The 21,475-nt window shown below is 43.0% G+C and overlaps 1 protein-coding gene across 1 annotated transcript in view; it reads left to right on the top strand.

Moving 5' to 3' along the window:
• The first annotated feature begins 493 nt into the window (after positions 1–493).
• The window catches only part of BNC1 (basonuclin 1), a 33,173-nt gene continuing 12,191 nt past the window's right edge, over positions 494–21,475 (top strand). The window contains exon 1 of the mRNA XM_026045819.1: positions 494–526. Within this exon, the coding sequence (XP_025901604.1) occupies positions 494–526 (33 nt within the window). The remainder of the gene's footprint in view (positions 527–21,475) is intronic.

Below are 21,475 nucleotides of genomic sequence, written 5' to 3'. Positions count from 1 at the left end.
CTTATGAGGAAAGACTAAGTGAGTTGGGCCTGTTTAGCCTGGAGAAGAGAARTTTGAGAGGGGATCTGATCAATATGTGTAAGTACCTGAAGGATGAATGTAGGGAGGAAGGGGCCAAGCTCTTCTCAGTGGTGGCCAGTGACAGGACAAAGGGCAGTTGGTGTACGTTGRAACATAGAAAGTTCCATCTCCATGTGCGGAAGAACTTCTTCACTGTGAGGGTGACAGGGCCCTGGAGCAGGCTGCCCAGGGAGGTTGGGGAGTCTCCTTCTCTGGAGACCTTCCAAACCCACGTGGATGCCACCCTGTGCTCTGGGCGTCCCTGCTGGAGTGCAGTGGGTTGGACTAGATGATCTTTAGAGGTCCCTTCCAACCTCAGCCATCCTGTGATTCTGTGAAAAGCACTTTTGCTGGCACGGGGCGAGCGCTTGCCAGCCTGGGCTCCCCCAGCTCCTCCAGCGAGTGTCAGAGCGGGGCAGGAGCAGCCCCCACCATGGCTTTGGGGATCGCGCTGCGGAGAGCTCAGGTACCGTCAGCGTGGCCGAGCGCCGGCTCTCCGGCCTGCCGGRCACGGGCAGCGCAGCCTCCCTGCCAGCCAAGGTCACGTTCGTCACGCGCAGGGAGCGGCCTCGAGGGCGCTGCTGAAGGACCGTGCGAGTCCCGTCCTCGAGCTCTGCTTGTAGAGCTTGTGGTTGACTCATTTCCAGGAAACTGCTGTTGCCTTAGGTGTTCTATAAACCGTCGCTGATGTTGATACCTGCGTGGATTCCTTGGGAAAATGAGCAAATGCAGATGGTCCACAGAGCTTTAGAAAGAGGGAGCTGAAAGAATCACCTGGCCATTCAAAAAGAAAGAGATAGACTTATGTCAGCAGGTGAAAATCTCCAGGGACAGGACTTTTTAAACACGCTTTGCTTCCCTCTTACTGGTCTTGAAAAGGATTATTTCCTTTTTCCTGCTGCTATGGATGGTGAGAAGCTCCCTTCCTCTGTGCTCACCTAGTCAATGATGCAGCATCTTTAATGCTGCCATTGAGGATTTGTGCAGTGGTGACCAAAAACGATGAGGATAAGCCTAAACAAAGTACYTTAGTAATACCTATCTAGAGTTTAGGAGACTGGAGATAGTAACTTTCTGATTAGGATTATAGAGAAGCCCTGTTCTGTTAGACACAGGTGGGGGCTTCATTGTGTGATGTCAATTGTAAATTAGTGCAGATTGTTGCTTGCTGAAAAAGTTAAATTCACTGCGARAAAGTTCAAAACCTGTTTATTGCTCTTATTTTCTTTTGCGGGTGAGTCACACGTACGTTTTCTGTGTTCACAGTAGTTGACTGAAACACTGAGCAAGAACTGATTTTAATGAAAATTTGTAGACAGCAGTTGTGGATTTGTTGCGAGGCACCAAGGAACTAAAATTCATTCACTGCAGTATCACTATGCAGTTGATACATTTTTTTTCCCCAAGTGAAAATATGTATCTTTGTATAGGAGCACTGTCCCATTGCTGCTGCTTTTCTCATGGAATGGGGTCCAAATTGAAATCTGCCTCAAAAGAAGTTCAGTCTGAGAAATCTGGTTTTATGGCATTACCTATCAGTTCAGCTCTGCTGTTGCTCACCCTGCCTGCAGTGACTGCCAGGGAACCCCCTGCTGCGGCTCAATAAATGATCAAACAGAGAAGTTAGGGCACTGCTATGCTAGAAACCAGTTTACTGAGCTCCTGTCATTGAAGGTGTGTTTTTAAGAGGTTTGCGTGAGGTTAGCTGAGGGAAGGATGGCGCTGGGCTCACTGGGGTCGCTGCTGCGGGGACAGCAAGCGGGCAGCAGCTCCCTTGGGAGAGGAGCACGGCAGCGAGGGGAGGGTGACGTTGTCTGCTGGTGGTGACACAGCAGCCGGGTGCGAGACTGCAGCACGGTGCGCGTCTCCCAAGTCCCAGTTCAGCAATTAGCCCCTCAGGCCAAACCCCTGCAGGACTGCGAGAAGGGTATGGGGCCAAAGTTGTCTTTGAACTCAGCTTGTATCCTAAGACCTTGCTTTGCTAGAGAAAGAACCTTTCAAAAACAGTTGTTGCTACTGAGTGAATGACTACTGCACTTGTGGGATTGACTGAGACCATATTTCTGTAACAGTTCAGTGGTTATTTGCAATGCCAAAATGGACACTTTCTCCAATGATAAGAAAGGTTCAGAATTGCTATCTTGGGGGAAAAAAAATAATAAAACACCAATAAGAAGGTCTTGCATCATGCCTAAGGTCATTAGCATCTGGCTTTGGGAAGCTGCCAAAGGGAATGAATTTCAAAGGCTGAGACTATTAGTTGAGAGCCTACCAGTCCCATGAGATCTTACCTCAGTCTTAGAGCAAGAGCTTCCTGGCAGCTCCTAATGGCTGGGACAGTGCGGGCAGCGGGAGGGAGCGCGGAGGATGGAGCCTGGAGCTGCACAGGGCTTAGCAAAAACTTCCCAAGCGCGAGTGTGGCCTGCAAGAAGCCACCGAAAGGCAGCCCGTGGCCTGAGTGCTGCAGGTGCTGGTGCTCCCCTTGGTTCCCTCGCTCAGAGGGGCAGCAGATGCTTTTCTGCAGCTGCTCTGCGTTCAGCTGGGCTGAGAGGGATGCGCTGCATTAATCTTGCACAGAGGCGACCAAAGCAAGGTGAATCTGCACAGTCTCTTCCGCAGCCAAAAACAAGCAGCTCGCTGGGTGAGCRCTGGTAGGGGCAAATCCCCAAGCCAAGAGCAGTTGGTGCCAATGCAGGGCAGGCAGTGAACCCGCTCAGTCCTCCTCCTGCAGCCAAAACCCAGTCTCTTCTAGTTACCAACAGACCCCATCATGGTTCGCTGGAGATAAATTTTGGCATTTGAAGCTTAATCTATGGCTCATTGCTCTTCTTCAGGTCACTTCACAGCAGAATAAATTTCAAAAATATTAATAGAAGTAACTTAAAACAGGATGGATTTCCAAGTCTTCCTTGCACTTCACCAATAGTGACTGGACACTGTTCTTCCATGCAGTCTTCCTTTAGCTCCCACATGGCCTCATGTACTCRTGTGGAAAGGTGTTCCCATCATTGAATCTGCCCTCTGTCTATCTCTATTTTAGTTATTGTAAATGTCATCATATTCAAYAAGATCAGGGAAAGCTAAAGATTTGGATCACTTGTGAAAAGAACTCATTTGTCCTGTGTTTGTCTCCAGAGCCTGATCTAGGAGCTAGTTAGGATAACATGGGCATGTGCATGTGCCTTGTTGCTGTCCACAGACACCGAGAGCATATATCTGATGTCTCTCCTTTTACACTTAAAGGCATCGTAATCTTAAAAATCTGCTTCMTCTATGGTGGGGTCTCTGGGTTTTCTTGCCTTAGGAGCCAGGCTCTCAAAAGCAAGCAGAAAGTCCACTTTCTAGGGTGGACTCAAGTTTTTCACTTGTTGTTAAGTGCAGGTTCAGTGACAACAAATGTCTGGATTGTTTGTGTCAGTTACTTCTGGAAACCTTAAAAAGTGACAAATGGTAACTTTATAATTTTTTTAACACTCAGACTTATTCAGCTTTAACTTATTCAATTTGAAAGAATCATAGAATGCGTAAGGTTGCAAGGGACCTGTAGAGATCATCTAGTCCAACCCCCTGCACACGTAGGGTCACCTGGAGCCCGTGGCACAGGCTGCATCCAAGCGGGTTGGGAAGATCTGCAGAGAAGGAGACTCCACAACCTCCCTGGGCAGCCTGTGCCCGGGTACCCTCACTCTTAAGAAATTTTTTCCTTCAGTTCCTGTGGAACTTCTGGTGCTTCAGTTTGTGGCCGTTTCCTCTAGTTCTRCCAGTGGCCACCACTGAAAAGAGGCCAACCCCATCCTCCTCTCTGCCTCCCTTGAACTATTTGTATACACCGATCAGGTCCTCCCTCAGCCTTCTCTTCAGGCGTATAAAGAAGCCATATAGGATATAAAACTTTCTTGAGACAGATTAAAWCATTTATTTGACCCAAAATTAAATTATCATGAGCTGTRCAAATTATTTTAAGTGCATTTGAGRAAGAACACTCATTTTTACTACTGGCAATAACTGAAAATTAAGGTTTTTGTTTGTTTTCTTATGCAGTGATTATAAATTAAAGGATTGTAAATACTTATTCCCAAGGTAATGGAGATCAATGCAAATGCAACTAATTCCATGTGACAATAGCTACTTGCTAACAGGCACTGACCCTGGCTATGGGGTCTGTTTTCACCCTGGGTTTAGGAGTCTGGATGTGTGTGTTTTGGTAATGCTTGTACTTAGGAAAGAAACCTGGTGATTTCAGAAGGGATGAGCAATTGCTTTTTAATATGGATGTCTGTCTTTCAGATTACTGTTATTTTGCCAGCTCATTTATTTTTCAGCCGTGTTTGGAAGTTAACTGAGTGTTCAGAGCTTGCAGTAGGTGGTAAGAGGCCAGCTGGCCATTTGAAGCGCTGGGTACAGTTGTTAGTTGCCTTGGGGTTTGCAAAGTAAAGTCATTGAACGTTGTTTCACACTGTGCTTATTTACTGGTGATGTAGTAAAGTAGCTCTCTGCTCACCGCAGATTTCTGCGCCTTCGCTTGCTCTCCTTGTGCTGTTATTTCTAATTGTGCCTGGCCAGTCATGATGAAGCACTTTAATTGGTAAGCAAAATGAGCCCCGTGTCCCATGCTAATGGGGGGCTGTGCAGAGTCCTTAATCAGACTAAAAAAGCACCAAAAGCACCCGTTTTTTCACAAACTGCCTTTCCAACAGCTTATTTACATCACAAAACCTATATAAAGTATGTAAAAGTAGCTTGCTTCCCTCTTCCCTGTAAACAAAAATGTTGCATTCTGTGAGGATGAGGCTTCAAAATGAATGTCATCCAAATAATGTAATTGGGAGCATGGAGGAAGCATCTTGATAAACAGCACACAATTTCTAAGGCTAGAAATGAGTTTTTGGAGCTTTCTAAAGAAGTCAATTTTTAAATAGATGTATTGCAMAGGCTCTACTATTTTTTTTACTGCCCAGGATAATATGATGGTTCTGCCCCAAGATGTCTTTTCTAAGTCTATTGTGGMAAAGTTTGTAAAGACAAAAACTGTGCCTATGCTCTCCTATGCTTATAAATAGCAATTGTCACTGTCTTGCTAAATTGGTGGTCATGAGAAAGTGCTATTTTTAGGAAGATGCTGAAGCCCCAGTACTTACTGAATGACAGGCTGGCTTTGTCAGCCACGTCATATAACTTGGGGTAAATCATAATTTACTAGTTTGGAAAGGGTAGATAATGTTGAGTTTACAGTGAAGGTTGTGATGTTCTATATGAGAATCAAAGGGGCACTTTCTTCTTAGTCCTTCTTTATTATGGAGAAAATTAGAGATCATAGCCTCATTTTAGCATGGATGATTTCAAAAGAAGATACCATTAAATGTGTATGTGGAGCCTAGGGTTTTTGCCCTGTTAGGATCTGGGTKTAGGGGCTGCAGAGATGGAGTGCCCTGCTACTCAAGGGTCACACCAGCTGGGTGCTGTGGCTTGTGCTCACYGAAGAGCGAGGTTGAAAACAATATTTTTTTAATAATCCTGGTAAGCCGAGTATGATGGAGCCGTATCAGAGTGAAGAGTTAATGCGGAGAAATTTATGACAAGCCGGGGGCTTTGGAACAAGACATGTGGCCAGACTAATAAAAGCYTCCCGGCTGCTGCTGGAGGCCTGGATCCCGCTTCCCCGCAGCCAGTGGCGACGTTGGCCTGCGCGAAGGCAGGAGCGAGGCCACCAGCTTGCAGAGCCCCTCAGCAGGAGGGGCCACCTGTCCAAGTCACTGGAAGAGGCATCAAAAGGTAATGTTGAACTGCCATTAACCCCATGCGGCTTCACTAGGGTCTGCTGAAGCGTCACCTTCCTTACGTCCTATGGGGCAGGGACCACTCGGCTCTTGTCGGGACCCCAGGGCTGCTGGTAGTAAGCAACATATCGCCCTGCCTACCAGCACAGCACCGTTTGTTTTAGCAGTGGAACAATGTGAAAGAGAAAAGGTGGTTTGTGCAAAATCACACCAACTACATGTGTGTTCAGTACCGCTTAAGGCTCATTACGTCTGCGGGTAATCCTGCCAGGCCTTCTCCTTCAATCATTTCTGTGTCCGTCTGGCAGCAGTTTCCTGCACACATTATACCCCAAACCACTGCTTCATAAGAGACTTCTGTTTTACACCTGCTGTAGTTCTTTTAATTGTATGTTTTCCCACCTCGTTCTAGGCCTGGTGTTCCTCCAAGAAATTCCCGAGTGTCCACTAAAAAGTGGTTGGTCTTGTAGCGCTTTTCCTCCTTTCCTTTCCATGCTATGCACACTCTCCGTTTATTTTAAACCATATATTAATGAAGGAAAAGCCTGAGTAACCAGTCTGGTGCTTCTGAGTTATTAACAGGGCAGCTCTGGTCCTATCTGAAAATAGGCTTTTGCTTGTTCAAGCCCCTTTGGAGCACAGACGTTTTAGGGACTCAGTGGCTAACACGACGTTTACTGACACCGGCTCCAGGTTTCTTGAACTGCCACCTTTTGGTACCATTCAAGATTATTCCACAAGATATTTAGTTCCTAAACTTGCTCTTGGTCCAGGTTAGCAACCTGGCCACTTTACCTGAGTTTGATGTCCAGATCATCCCGCTATACATCCCACCTCCCAYTGCCAAGGAGGCTTGTTCCCACTGGAGCACAGTTGAGCTAGTAATTCCCAGTGTGAAAGACTCCCCATGAATGCAGCATGAGCAAACACCAGGTAGCAGATGGACTCCGTGTGTTGGTAGATGCAGTCTGGTGGCAGACTGGATGTCAGAAAGGATGGGCAGGAGAAGGAAAGGGGCTGGAAACCGAGGGCATCTGGGCTGAGAAGGGCTCCAGGCTGGAAGGAAGCTCTTCCTTGGGYGCAGAGGAAGGCTGTGCATGACGGCAGGGCTGCTCTTGGGGGCTGCCGGGCAGTGGCGCAAGGCAGCGCCGGGCACCACACGGGAGCTCGAGGCCGATACCCATTCCGCAGCCAGCTCGTCTCCGCAGTGAGTAAAAAGACTAAAGCAAGGGAGTGTTTTTCCTTTAATATTTATTTTTAGGCATATGTGTTCTGTTTTTTAGAAGATTGCTTTTATTTCCAGATTTTCAATTATTTCAAAGGTTGCCTATATTGCAGATACCACAATAACTCAAAGCTTCATAGAGACAAATCTATGATTGCTGATATCACAGAAATGCCCAGAGTCCCCTTCTAGGGACCTGGCCCCTTTGTGTTTGATATAGAAACAYCATGTGTTCATAATTCAATTCATAATAGAATTGAATTAGTCCTAATGGGTAAGTGTATTTTCCATCATTTAATTTCAGGTTGCAGGACCTAAAGTTTATAGTTTATAGGCCAGTTCTGAGTTCTGACAGAAACGTCTGCAGACTGTCAGGGTCACTGCTGTATGCCCCCACAGGCAAATGCCAGCAATAAAGCTAACTAGAAATAAGTGGCTCTAAGAATGTATCACAACAGCAGATTGAAAAAAAATATGTAAAAAAGAGTAGGAAAACTCTTTTTAAAAATCTTTGAAATAATTTTTTAGGATTGAAATTTCACTTTACTAGCAGAATGTGCAGGTGTCTCTTCTGTGTCCCCAAACGGGGGAAAGTAAGGTCATGAATTGAAGGATCATTCGGAAAAGCTCAGTGCAGCGTTATTTTCAATATTACATTGTTTTTGATTTTCCTCTCCTTGCTGTTGATAAAGAGGTTTTTTGGATAAGCTAATATAGCAAAGATTGGGATGGTTGTGCTGTGTAAAGTTGTCATATTGGGTAGACAAATAGTGGGCTAGCAGCTCGCACCATTTAGCAATATACTCTCGAAATAATCTTTTGAARCCACTTGAACTGTTCATAGATTTTAAACAAATGTTTTTGTGATGTTCTAGTTTTGTGCAGAAATGGTATTTTTATTCATTTTGAATGCAGCAAAATTTTGAATTTCTCCCATATAACAAAATAGCGTCCAATGTGCACAGCCAAATGCTGGGAAACATCTGGCATATGGTCGCAAGAAGTGATTGCTTGTGTGGTTAGGCTGGGTTTGGCCCAAACTCCAAGCTCGTGTTAACACTGCTCACAGCATCAAGGTATGTCCAAAGCTACCACCACGTAGCCGTGCAGCTTTATCACTGTGGGTTTTCTCACTTATTRTCCTGCTGCTCTCCTTCACTGGAGCCTTATCTCCCATGTCCATAGCCAAAAGCTACTAACTTGGAACAAAGTTCAATCAAGAGCCCAACATAATGAAGAAGGAGAAATCGCAAAAGATGGAGTTAATGGCTGCGGCTACCGCTGCGGATCCTTTTGCCACAGGCTCTGAAAGTCTGGAAAATTAATCAAAGTTCAATCAAGGATGTATGATATTGCGGCGGCTGCAGCAGCAGTGTCTGTTGTCACCTGGGAGCTGTCCATTAAAAACAGCTCACTGAAAACCGTCCTGGTATTGATGTGGTAGTCCACTTGAAGGGGGAAGTCGGATGCTACTGCAGGACATGGCTATGCCTGCTGCTTTCGCTGCTGGATAAACTCTTAAGGTTCAGAACATGTTTTAGACATAAGAACTTGCACATGTTTGGAGTGGGCTGGTGAAGTAGGTTTAAAGGAAGCTTTAAAACCTAAAGGAAGGTTGGTTTAAGGGAACCATTTTAAGGAAATTTCTTAAAATGTCACTAAAATAGGAATTAATTCCTTCCTCAGTCAAAAAAAAGTGAGAAAAGAGGTTCTGGCTAAAGCATGAATTGTAACATTAATCTTCAGCCAAGTGGGAAAGTTGGTGCATGTCCATCCTAATGAACCCCATGGTCCTGGCAGCGCTGTGCTTGGCGGTTAGAGCTCGGCCTGGGTAGCTCGCGAGCTTGAGGAAATCTGCCACTTGGCTTTCATGATTAATGGAACAACAATTCTTCATGCAAAAATTCAATTAAAAATATAGATTTTTTGCTTTCATTTCGTTACCTGGAAAATAAATTTGTCCTATAAGCTGTGTGATTTTTATGATTAAAACATGGCAACCTGTGTAGACAGGAGAAATTCATCTCTTCCATGTTATCASCTTGCCACTGAGACATGTCCTAGTCATCTGTGTAATACCCTAACACTCCYATGAAACAAAGCAAAATTGCCACCCCTGATATTACTGCTGTGTTACTCATCGGTTACTATGTGCCATGGTTTAAACAGCTGAAAACCACTACTTGGCATTAAAGAACAAAAAAAAAATGCAAGGAGAATGCTGGAGGCTGTGAAAATAAATACAAAGCTTGTTACTGTACATAAAATGTCTCCTGTATTGGTAGGACTTGATAATCTTGGGAGGAGAAAAAACAGCGTTAGCGTTTTAGGCATCATTTTGCCAGCTCTCCTTTTCTTTAACCATGCTAAGTATGAATTGCAGCTTTATAGCAGATGTTTTATTCTGACCTGGACACACCTTTGGCCCCGTGTCCCACCCTTGGGCCCGAGGGCACAACCACGGTTGCTGCTCTGCCTTTTATGACAGCGCCGGGGCTCTGCAATCCTGTCTCGGCGCTCAGATCAGATAGCGGGAGCGCGTTTGTCTCCCCGTGGTGCTCCCGCTCGGGGCATCGCTATCTCAGCTGAAATTACTGGTGGTTTCTTGATAAACCATTAGCGTTAGGAAGGGGGTTGAATTTTTTTGTTGTTGTTAATTACCGAATCTYGGTGACAGACTGAATCTGCCTGTTAAAACTTGCGTTGTAATTTGAGGATTAAATGCTGCGCCTCTGAGAAACATCAGTATCACAACTGATTTGCTGTGAGACTTGTGTTATGAGCTGCAGTTTGACAAAGTAGGTTCCTTAATACAGTCAGTAATTAAATGTTTTGAATTCAACACTTCTAAGACTTAGAAGATGAGGGCRGTCTGTAAAACTGCACAAAGGGAAATGCGTAGCAAATGGAGCTCCCACCTTAATGTCTGAGAATGAAAATCCTTTATTTCCATTAGCATACAGCTATGAGATAAGGTTTGAAAATAGCATTGCAGTTGATCACACCTTTTCTTATTGAGCCCAAAGGTTTCCAGGTTCGCGGTCTATGATAGCAACTTTGTGCTAGTCCACCCCAAACCAGGCTGCCCATGCCAGGAGTGATGCCCGGGAGTTGTTTTGTCTTTGCTGGAGTCTTCTAGTCCTACTCTTCAGAGGGACCTCTCTAGTAGGATATATATGTCTCTATATAGTATACTGCTGATTATATATTTGGTTATCTTATATTTGTAAGAGCTTTTCCAGTCTTTATTGTGTATACAAGCACAAGGCTTATATCTGTGTTTTAAGTAGGTATATTTGTGGGGCTTAGTTTCAAATTTGGCTTTTGTGTTCGGCCTTTTGCAAATTCTTTAGTTCTAAGTATAGATTTGGACTGTGAAACTGCTTCTTGAGTACGAATTTTATGGAGGCTGATCTGCTCTACAAAACATTATAAAGAAGATAATGTCACTATGTAAACTCTTTATAATATCTTCTCTTGTGCTCTTTGAATATACAGATTGAAATCCAAGCATAGAAAGCAGCCGTGAAGCAAGAAGGTGAAAGGTAAAGTATTTAGCTTAACATTACAAACTGGCAGAAAGAAAGAGAACAAAGAATAGGAGCGAGCAGTGAGTTTGCACATGGCTAACAGTTAAGTTGGRTGCTCCAGGCTCCATGTTGGGTCAGATGGTGTTTATTAAAAACCTGGAGAGGTTGGAGTGAGTACAGAAGGAAAGCTCTTTGCAAAGATGCATGTTTTAGACTCATTAAGATTCTGACTTATAAAGGGCTCCAAAAGAATCTAATAAACCTACCTGAATAAGTAGGTTCTGGTGATCTTAAGATACCTCCAGAAAGTTATAACCAGAGAATAAAGAATGGAAATAGAAGTACACAGTTACAAAAATCACAGGAAGAAAGGAAGGCTGTAGTAGGAAGACTAATAGGACCACCTCATTTACTGAAACTACAGGGCATGAAAAAATGTGTGATTGGTGCAGAGAAATAAAGTCCTCAGTTAATTCTCTTTCACATTGTAGAGAAGCGTATTTTAAAACTGGTGTACTGAAATTTCTTTCTGTACAATATGTAGTTAAGCTATAGAGTATAAATACGGTACTATTCATGCAGAGAAAAAGCTCAGCAATGTGTACATAGAACTTTAAAAAACTAAACTATAATGGATGGCAAACTKTTATTGAAATATGTTTTTTTAAAGATGAATATATTGTGGTATRAACCAGTAACCGATAAATGTTAAAAAGGAAGTTTCCTATTCAGGCCAGTTGTTTTACAGCTCTTAGTCTCAGTGTTTCTTGATTCTAAGACCTTTCTCAGTGGAGGTATCTCAGTGGGATAACTGGGAGGGATCTGTGGTACAACCTGGTACTGGTGATTCCATTCATGTCTGCAGTAAGTACTATAAATATTTTTGTCTTACAGTGGCCAGCGTTCAGTCTTTCTTGTTAGCTCAAAATAGCAGTGAACCTGAGTAATACAGTGGTTGGTTTGAAAATTAACGTTGGAGCGGGAGCGCAGATATAGATAGCATTATATAAACTTCACATTTTCATGAGATTCTTTTCATCAAATTACACTAAATGGGGATGTAAATAGCAAGTTAGTTCAACATTTAAACTCTAATTAAAATGTTTATAGCTCAGTGTATCTGCTTGGGACACGTTACAAAGTCATCCTGCATGGAACTACTGAAGAAGAGATTTGGGTTTTGCTTATTGCTTGAGTACTGTCCTTGAACCTCGTAAGAACTTGAGAAAATTTCTTGTAGGGGCTATGGCTTAAGTCAGTTGATTTGTAATTTGACTTGTACTTAAAAACTGTGTTCTAGCATGCTCACTTTGGACTTATATTAGTTTTCATGTGCAAAGATTCATTAGATTTTTAAAACTACCATGTCTTAATCTTTTGAGTCCAGAACCCACAAATGTGTGTTCTGCTTGAAGAACCTCAATTCTTTTCTTTCATTTTAAAGGTCAGGTCCCTTCTTTTCTCTCCTACCTACCACATTATTTGGGTCCCTTCTGTTGTGGACAACGTGTATTTCCTATTCCTGGTGGGTTTTCCCACTGACAGGTGATCCACCGTTGATCTGTATGATCATGGGGCTGGCCATTAGCTCACATGTTTTTTGTGAGATGAAAGGTTTAATCCACATATCTCTCCAAGGCGATAAGTGAGCAGACTATTAAATTAGTGGCAAGATTCTTTGCCAACACTGATTTAAGAGGGACATAGTGTATTATGCTTGGAATTTAGGCCAAGCAGGCAGGATACAGAGGTTAACATCATTTTGCAGCTAATTCTAGCAGCAAGAATCTGAGGCAGGTGGTGGGTAGCTAGGGAAAGTGTCCGTTCGCAAATGGAAAAAGCAGTAGCAAAACCCAAGCTTACTCCTAACACTTCCTCAGTGCTTGGGTTTCTTTTAAATGATGTTTCTCTTTCTGGATTCAATCACCAGCATTTAGATGATGATTGAAATTTAAAAGTTAGGAGAAATCTCTTCCTGGGGACTGTACTGTGTTTTTGTGCTGTATCGCAGTCTCATTTGCAGTTTTTGGGTTATTTTTTGTTTAACACTTTTTTCTTTAACCATAGATAATAAAAGCAGGTAAGAGCAGCAGCTTTCTGCATTTAGCCAGTTCCATGTGCTGGAGCTCTTGCTAAACATAAAAGTATCAGTTTTAAGTAGTTTCAGAACTTGCCAGGCTGCCGGCATCCCCTCACGTTCGTGCCGCTCTGCGCACGGGCTGAGACATGGGAGGACAGGAAACAGGCTGGGGCCGGCAGGATRAGAAAGCAGCTTCCCTCGGGCTGTGTTGTTATGCCTCGGTTCCTGAACTCAGTATTATGACTTGGGTGGAGTTCAGGCCTGGGAGCCCCTTTCCTTTGCCCTCAATGTTGTCCCTAAGAACACGGCAAGATGGCATTGGCTCCTCAAGGAGCTTACAGCTCAGATAGGTGAGATAAGACAAAGTTAGAAGCAAGAAGACAAGAACTGCAGTTGAAATAGTTTGCCCAAGGTTAAATTAGCYCTTTGGCAGAGCTCCAAGTGGCTCCCAATGCCTCGGGCTTGAGCCTGGTGCTTTCTCCTGAAGCCCGCTTTGCTCCCCAAGGAGCTGCTTTTCTACCAGATCTTACTGCTGAAAGGGGAGTTATGGGAGTTACTCTCTGGTTTCTTTTTGGTCATTCTTCAAGGCGTATCTTAACTGTCCTGCAGAAACGAGCTTGACCCATGAATCATGGATGACCATGAAGAAATCTGTGTGCTTGTGCATTGAAGGTTAACCCATAGGTACAAATTGCCAAGCGTGTGTTACGTTGTGCCAGGGTGTCCAGAGATGATTGTTTTTGTACTGAAAGGAGAGAACAGATAGYAAAAAGCTTGAAAAATCACTAATCRGTAACAGTGAATAGTTTAAAATAGCAAGACTGGAATATGTTCCCATAAAATATTCATTTAAAAAGCCTGAATAATGAAAATACGAATTAAAATAAAAGACTGTTTGTAGATAATTAATTAAGAAAAAAGTAAATTGGTCTTAAATTGTTTGCTATGGATAGTTAGCCCATTAAATAAGAATTGAGCATTTTCCAGGCAAGTGGGAGATAGCTGGTAAGTAGGTTCTTCCTGGGAACTGGAGAGAGGGGAGAGCAGCTCTCCACACACCTGAGTTTTAGTCACTTATCATGTAGAAGTAAATTCAGACCTTCTGGCAGTTTATATAATCTTAAACTGCTCTTTTCTCTTTTGTTGTGGAACTCTGTCAGGTAGACATATTCTTGATTATAACATTCTCCATTGTTGTTTATCATTTAGAAGGAAATATGATTTTTTTTAGTAGTAAGGATTGCCTTAGAGTTATCACCACAAGTCTTGCAGTTAGGTTTTGTCTCCATTACAAAATGAACCTTAAAAGATCAATCTGAAGAATCAGGGCAAAAAGCATGATCCCATCCGTGAATTCTCAGGCACTTTTCCGTTAGCAAAGCCAGTTCCTGCAGTTCTCAAAGCTGCCCAGAAGTCCCTCCAGGGTCCCTGTGCGAGGAGAGGCCGTGGGGCCGCAGTGCRGAACCTGGGTGGATAGGACCAGGAGACCACAGCGGTTGGTCCCGCTCTTCACACACACGCCAGCGTTTTTTGGCAGAAGTATCTGGCAGTGAGTGGTATGAAACAAAATCTCCCTCTGATTCTTTTTTTTTGATCTTGTTAAATAGCTCAGTGGGAGAAATAGGTACCTGGTGGAGGAATCTTAGGATTCAGGGATGGTGTGTGCTTCGAGGTGTGCTCTGTGGGACTGGATTCTGATGTTGCTTTGGCTTTAGTTTGTCATTGTCCCAGTTACTGCCATGGAGTTAACATTGACTTTAGCAGTTAGCATGAAGCAATTAGGCTCTCTCCTTAAGCGCAGCACATGTATCTAGCAAACAGTAAATAGGATTAAAAGACGACAAATTACCCAACAATAATTAGTTGTTAGCTGTCTTCTCCCTACAGCCATCTGGCTTCCTGCTGTCTATCCTATGGGATTACAGGTATTTGTATGGTCACATTTTGTCTTGGTGTGTTCCTAAAAGGCTTCCAGTGGCTTCAGTGTGACCTGTTCATGTATGTCTGGACATAGTGTGTTATTGCTGCATTAGAAATAACATGAGACACAGTTTGCAAGAGGGGAGGGAAGGGGAGAACTGTTTTCTTCGTGGGCTTGTTTTGTTTTTTTCTTAAATAGGTGAGAGATGATTACAGCAAAAATCCCGGTCTAACCCATGAATGCAACCTAACACCTGAGTAACTGAAACCAGATTTTTGGCCCAATTACTGGAAAGTAATTCCTCGCCTGTCTTTATGACCTATCCTTTCGTTAATAGGAAGCTTCAACTTCATAAAAAGAAATAAAAATCAGCCCTAACTCAAAATGAAGTTGAGGGGGGAAGTGTATTAACTTAAAAATAACAATGTACACCCTACTCAGCGAACCTTTAAGACCCACATTTGGTTAAAAACAGCAAAAATCAAACAAAAATCAGCGGCAGCAGTTTGGAAAACAACACTGAGGTGCTAAAATAACCAATTTTAGTCATAAATACCTCCGCTTATTTGCAGGTTGCTGTAGGYTGCTGGGGGGGGCGGGAAGGCGCGGGATGGATCGCAATAGGCCTCAGGTCAGCGGCATTGATTTAGTGCGGCGCGAGCTCCGCGCGCGGCGCTGGCAGCACCGGCAGCCTCCGCGCCTCCTTTTGATCAGCCTCCGTGAAGGATGAGTGTGGCGCCCTCGGCGAGGCCGCTGCGAGGGGGCTGCCCCGCGCCGGGGGCCGCGAGGTGAGCGCCGAGGAGGAGGAGGATCCTCGCGCGCGCCCCGGTGCGCAGCCCGCGCCCACATCAGACCTCRAGGTGCTGCGAGGCGCGCGCTGCCTCTGCCTCCCTCCTCGCAGGGGCGGGAGGCTGCCCGGGACTCCTTGGTACAACTCGCGGAGGGGATGGGACTCTATTCGGCAGCACTGGGCACCCGAGCGCAGTGAGGATGTCGGAGGTAAGGAAAAGTTCTCCGCACTTTTACGTGGATGTGCGTGCGTGTGTGTGTGTGGGGGGGGTTGCCCTGCAACTTTTGCCCGTGGCTGCGTGGGGGAAGCGCAGGAGTTGTCGGGAAGGTGCTGGTGGTGGGCGATGAACAATGGGGAGGAGAGCGGGAGGCAGCGCTGCYGGATTGCGGAGCTCGGGACGGAGTTTCCTCAGAAAACGCCGCTTTTCTGCCCGCCGTGCTCCGCAGACAGCTGTGCGACTTTGCTGCTGCGAGGGAAGGAGCGCGCAGGCTGAGCCAGCGGCAGCGAGCGGAGTCGGCACTTGTCTGGTCGCCTTCCCTTGGAAGCAGCACAGCGTAAATCATCAATACTTGACAATGTTTAATTGTACGAGTCCTGAATATACATTAATAGCAATAAAATCCATGATTTGTGGCTCAGATGTGTTCCAAGTCAAGTGCTTTAAGCAGATGCATTATCGCTTTTGTAACATATAAATGCACTGGAGAGCAGACAACAATACAATTTCTCTGTGAAGTTCTGCAGAAATTGCCGCTAAAGTGGAGTTTAACGTATGCCCTTTACATACGATTTCTGATTATTTAGCATCCAGATCCAGAATGATCCATTCCTCAGGATCACTCTATTTGTATTTCAGTTTAAGGGGAGAAAGTGTGAGAGTGTGAGTGTGAAAGGCCTTTTCTCTGCTTGTTTCTTAATTGAGCTAATTAAGAACTGAAACACATCAGAATTTAAGACCGTTATTTGATTTATTTTTCCTCATCATAAAGAATAAACATGTTTTAATTGTCAGCTTATACCCAACAATGTTTAGTTAGGTGTGTTTAAGATAATGTTTTACTTTCTAGTTTACTAATTGRCCAAATACTCCTATTCCTTTGTAACAAGTACTTGGTTTAAAAACGAAGAGACAGAACAGTCGCTAACCCAAGGGGAGGGATAATAATACACGCTGTGGTTTATCCTTCCATAAAAGCCTATAGCTAATAAGTGACACAATTTTTTACCTCCTCATCCTTCTTTTTTCCCTTTTTTATGGTTTCTGATTTGCATGACTGGGGGAGCCAGGCAACAGTGTTATATTTTGGGGATGTGAGAGAGAAATGAAGCGACCTGTTCTTTTTTATTTTACAGCAAACAATTGCTTGAAAGACACTTAGCAGTCAATTTTCCCATCCGATCTGAAGTTCGACTTCAGAGTGCTCATTTAGTTGAGATTACTGTTCAAGTATTTTTTATTATATATATATATATATTCTTTTTTCTTTTTTTGGATTACATGTAACTACTTGGCTTCTTGAACCTCGGGAGCTGATTGTTTGTCTTATCTTTTGGTGAGCTAACTCTGTGCTGTGTTGCAAAACCTGGAGGCATGTTGTGTTTCTTCGTGTTCCTGCAGTCTGCAAGTGAAGTCAGCTTCATTAGTTTCATGATGGCACATCAGTGCATGGCTGGTGTTGCCGCTTCCTCCAAGCTACTCCCGGAGCATGATCTGGGCTGCCTTGGTTTGGATAAGCTTGTAAGGATTTGTCAGCCAGATGTGACAAGATTGTCAAGAGGCAAGTAAAGAAGGAGATCTGATATTAATCAGTGCATAGCTTGGAGCCAAACTTTCTCAAATGCAGTGTAGTAACATGTTCTTCTCATTTACTGCTTCTCTTTGTGGCTATAGAACTGCCACTGTCTGAGTTTGACGGTTAAAAGGGATGCCAGCTAATAGTCTTTAATTGTAAGGGTACAGTTCTAGGTGGGAAAAGATCATATGTTTCTGTTTTTAACAGTCTGTTTGAAAGTACACCTCTGTTTACTGCAGTTTGCTGAAAAATTTGTGAGTGTTACGTTAGTTAAGAGTCTYGTTTCTGCGCTTTGGATTTAAAATACTGAAATTGCGGCTCGRCTCTTAATGCTCGAGGAATGCGAGGTGAGGAGCCTCGCTTTATTCCAGGACATAGTGTAAAGTAGGACCGGTGTTGGTTTTAAATACTAATAGCAATGTGTGTTGGTTTTCTTTGTTTTGGTGATGAGAGCAATATACGGTGAGGAATACCTTTACTTTTTTTCTTTTTCTGAAATGAAATAAAAATAAGGACTTTCAAAGAACATATCATGTAGTATTACATTAGGTGTGTAATGYTTATAAGTGTTCTTTATACTGGATATAATTAGGTACTTCTGTTAGAATTAATCTCTGGAGTTTTTAGCTTTTGCAGTTTGCATAGATTTTTATTTTAATACTAGGTGTACCCAAATAAAAAGTAACTGATCTTCTATGTTGGAAAATGCGTATTTGTTTTACTTAAATTTAAAAAAGTAAAAAGCTTTATAGTTTTTTAGTAGTAGTTCTCTTAACTCTTTATACTACTGAACCATCTACAACCTATATGGATCCCTGAAAAGACCGGGCTGTGCAACCATACCCAAACCTGTGAGAGATGTGAAACTGTACAGAAAGAGGAAAAAACAGTACAAATTTTGGGGCACTCTATGGGCTTGCTGTAGCTGAGGTGAATTTCTGCTGGYTTTGACTGCAACATGATTTGGCCTTTTGATACCAAGGGTTTGACTTTCCACTTCTGTGTCTGTTCATAACAATTTTTTTTAAAAATTGATACAAAATTGAGCATGTCATCCTATTTGTAACRCTGTAATGCAGTGTTTTAGCTTAAGCAATAAGAGCTTCATTAGATGACATTAAAAATGTCTCTAAGAGCAAAACTATTTTTTTAATTTAGATTATGGCTTTTGCTACACACATCTTTAAAAACATTTTTCATATGATCTGGAATGTGGTAAACATTGCCATTCAGGTCTGAACTAAAGTTTAGGGCTGGATCTTGAAATCATTACTCCAGCAAACATCCAGCAAATGCAGGGAAGGAAAACCTGCTGTTGTGGCCCACTGGGCCATCTCCTGCCATTCTCGGCCTCAGCGGTGCAGGAAYCTGCAGCTTAGGCACTCTGCAGCCAGCAGCTTTTGTCCTAACAGCTGAAGTTTTAAGCAAGTGTCATTGCATTTTTTCCTTTTTTTTAATCATCATTGTTTTGTTTTTTCAATTTTTTAAAAAAATTGTTAATAACTATCTTAAAATCTTTATGGGGACTAAAGCCAATATTATTAGAGGAATGTGGAAAAGAGAAAACTTCTAATAGACTATAACTGTTTTAAAATGAAGAAGGATTAATTTTTCATTTCACCCTATAAAATCTCAAGATGATGCTTTCCTTAAACAGCCTTAAAAAAAAAGCCAAGAAAAGAAAACCTTCAAATTTCAAATGTAGCTGGTTACGAGTAAGAAACAGCTATCTTGTTCATTTGAAAGCAACTATTTAAACTAGTGTCAGAAAGCCATTTAGAATTTCCTCACCTGCCTTCAGTAAGGAGCGCTCACTTGTGAAATTTCCAACGGGGTTACACCATTGCGTAAAATATTGCATAACTCCGCAGCACCATAGATAGTATCATGTGAATGCGTGCAAATACTGTTTGGGTTTAAAATTTATGAAATTGCATTAAAATTGTGTAACTAAATATTTCAGATGACTTATTTTTCTTCTATTCTTGTATCTGTCTGCAGCAGGAAAAAAAAGAAATACTTGAGCTTGCACATTTTATGGCTTTAAGCTTCAAACAGTGATGTGAGAAGCTGAAAAAGTTAGGATTATCTTTGAAACATGAACTCATCCACATTTCACATACAGAACTTTTTGTAAACTAGGTAAATTAAGGCGTACTTTAAAGGATTTATAGACTTGCAGTTCACGTATGTTTATATTCTTAATTTCTCTAATACCTGTGCATTTATGTTTGTAACAGCTATATTAATGTAGGGCTTGGAGTGAAATACTTTAATTAAGCATCGTTTCCTGGACAGATCTGTAGTTCCAGCGTTTGAWATGGTATGCGTGACATGTCAGTATGGATAGATAGTATGTCTGCAATTTATTTGTTACGTAAAGCAGCATCTGGGGGTTTATCTTAAAACTTTCACAAGGCTTCTGTTGAATGACTTGTTCTTGCTCTCGACGCTGGAGCAGCTTTTCTCATCAGCACTCAGCAACCTTAGTCATTTTTGCTGGACACTAATATGGACAATTTTYCCTGCAAGTCTATGAGAAAGGAAACTTTCAATTTTTGCAATAGCAAATGCTCAGCAGAACATTAGAGTTTCTGACCTGCACAGAGCAGGATCGTTTGTGGCCTGTTTCAGAACAGAGCAGAAATAACTAAGATAACGTGTGACATTTTGCATTCCTTCATGTATATTTGTTTTCTTTTCCTAATYGAACCCTAAAAGAGAAGAGGATCTGTGCGTGTTTCCTCGTTCGACCAAGCTGTCTGTCAGCACACACCTGCTGTTAACACGTGAGATGAATTGCCCTGCAAGCTCGTGTATCTCCGAGCGTGCTGTCGGACAACACAACTACATTTTCCCGACCAGCGCTCCTCGTTGCAGCAGCAGTGTGTGTATGTGTGAGCACACACACACACGTGCTTGTCCCCTTACAATTATTTTGACAGTGTCATTAAGCAGAGCTGCTCTACGTGGCCCTTTGGGGTAAGGGACACACAGGAGGAGCCCGTTTTGGGGAAGCTTGGCCTGGCAGCGTGCGGCCTGGCCCACTGCTGTGGTTGCTCGCGTGGGCCCAGAGCCGTGGCCAGCGCCTCAGCCGCGGCCTCGTGCACCTCGGCCTCGTGCGGTGATGTGAGGACTATCGGGGTGTGCTGAGGCCGCTGGCTGGAGCTGCCTTCAGGAGCCTGCAAACGGGCTTGGTGAGACCGAGTCCTGCTGTCCCCTTGACTCCGCTCCAGTCCATCTTGTTTCACCCTCACTTCTGGGCTGTTCTTGGCCATGTTTTAGCCTGTTGCTACAAGGACAGGTATTTTCAGCTCAAGGCACTTGCTTGGGTCAACTTCTAGACCGAACTTCGCTTTGTTCAGCCCCACAAAGGGAGAAGGTAATGTGGTGATGTAATTTGCTGAAGAATTTGGGTTGTAAATACTGTTTACTTCTCTTAGCCTGTGACTGTTAAAAATGAGGTCAGGTTTTGGTGTCTGACCCCAAATAAACAATATGATATATGTTTGGATATATATAAAAAGGATCCAGATAATTAATGGCATATATTCTGTGGTCTTGTCTAGAAAATGTATTCAAACTTGTGGCCTTTGTATTCTTTTAGGAGTAAAAGTCATAACATAATCTCCCCACAGAGAATATTCAAGTGGGAGTTTAGTGGTATCAACACTAGCCAAAATTCTCAGCACAACAGACATCAAATTCAGCTCCTAAATTCACATTTGGCCTCTGAACCAAAAGCTTGCACCTTAAATGTTCTTGCATCTCCTGAACTWGGTGTCTGTTCAGGATGTATGAAAACCCATGGAGGAATATGGTCATGGATTTAGGAACGTGATTACGAGCATAATTTTGTGTGTAGTTGGAGCTAAAAGGCAAGTTGTGGCCCATCTCCACCTGTCCCATCTCTATCATGGTTAGTCTCTTACACAGGAGACAAGAATTTTGCTAAATTATTTTACTAATAAGCAGTTTGCCAAATGAATCATCTAAAGCTAGTATGTAAACATGTTTGTTAATGGAGAGGGTTGGAGTTGGTTGGTCAGTGCTGTTGGCTTTGTAAGGAATATTTTTTGAGAAATTTTTGTGAATATTTTTTGTGAACCTGTGGAAATACTGTGCAACATCCAGGCCAATGTAATTAGAAATTCCATAAGGCATTTCTCCTCATTAGTAGGGCCTTCATGGGTTTTTTTTTGGACTTAAATATGTTTTAAGCTTTGGTATTAAAMACAGCAGAACTTTCAACAACCAAAATCTAGTTGCATGAATATACTATGAATGGAAAAATCTTTT

Source organism: Nothoprocta perdicaria, unplaced genomic scaffold (assembly GCF_003342845.1).
Source record: "Nothoprocta perdicaria isolate Ctin4 unplaced genomic scaffold, notPer1 scaffold_41, whole genome shotgun sequence".
Taxonomy (NCBI): domain Eukaryota; kingdom Metazoa; phylum Chordata; class Aves; order Tinamiformes; family Tinamidae; genus Nothoprocta; species Nothoprocta perdicaria.
This window is presented reverse-complemented; position numbering and strand designations above follow the sequence as displayed.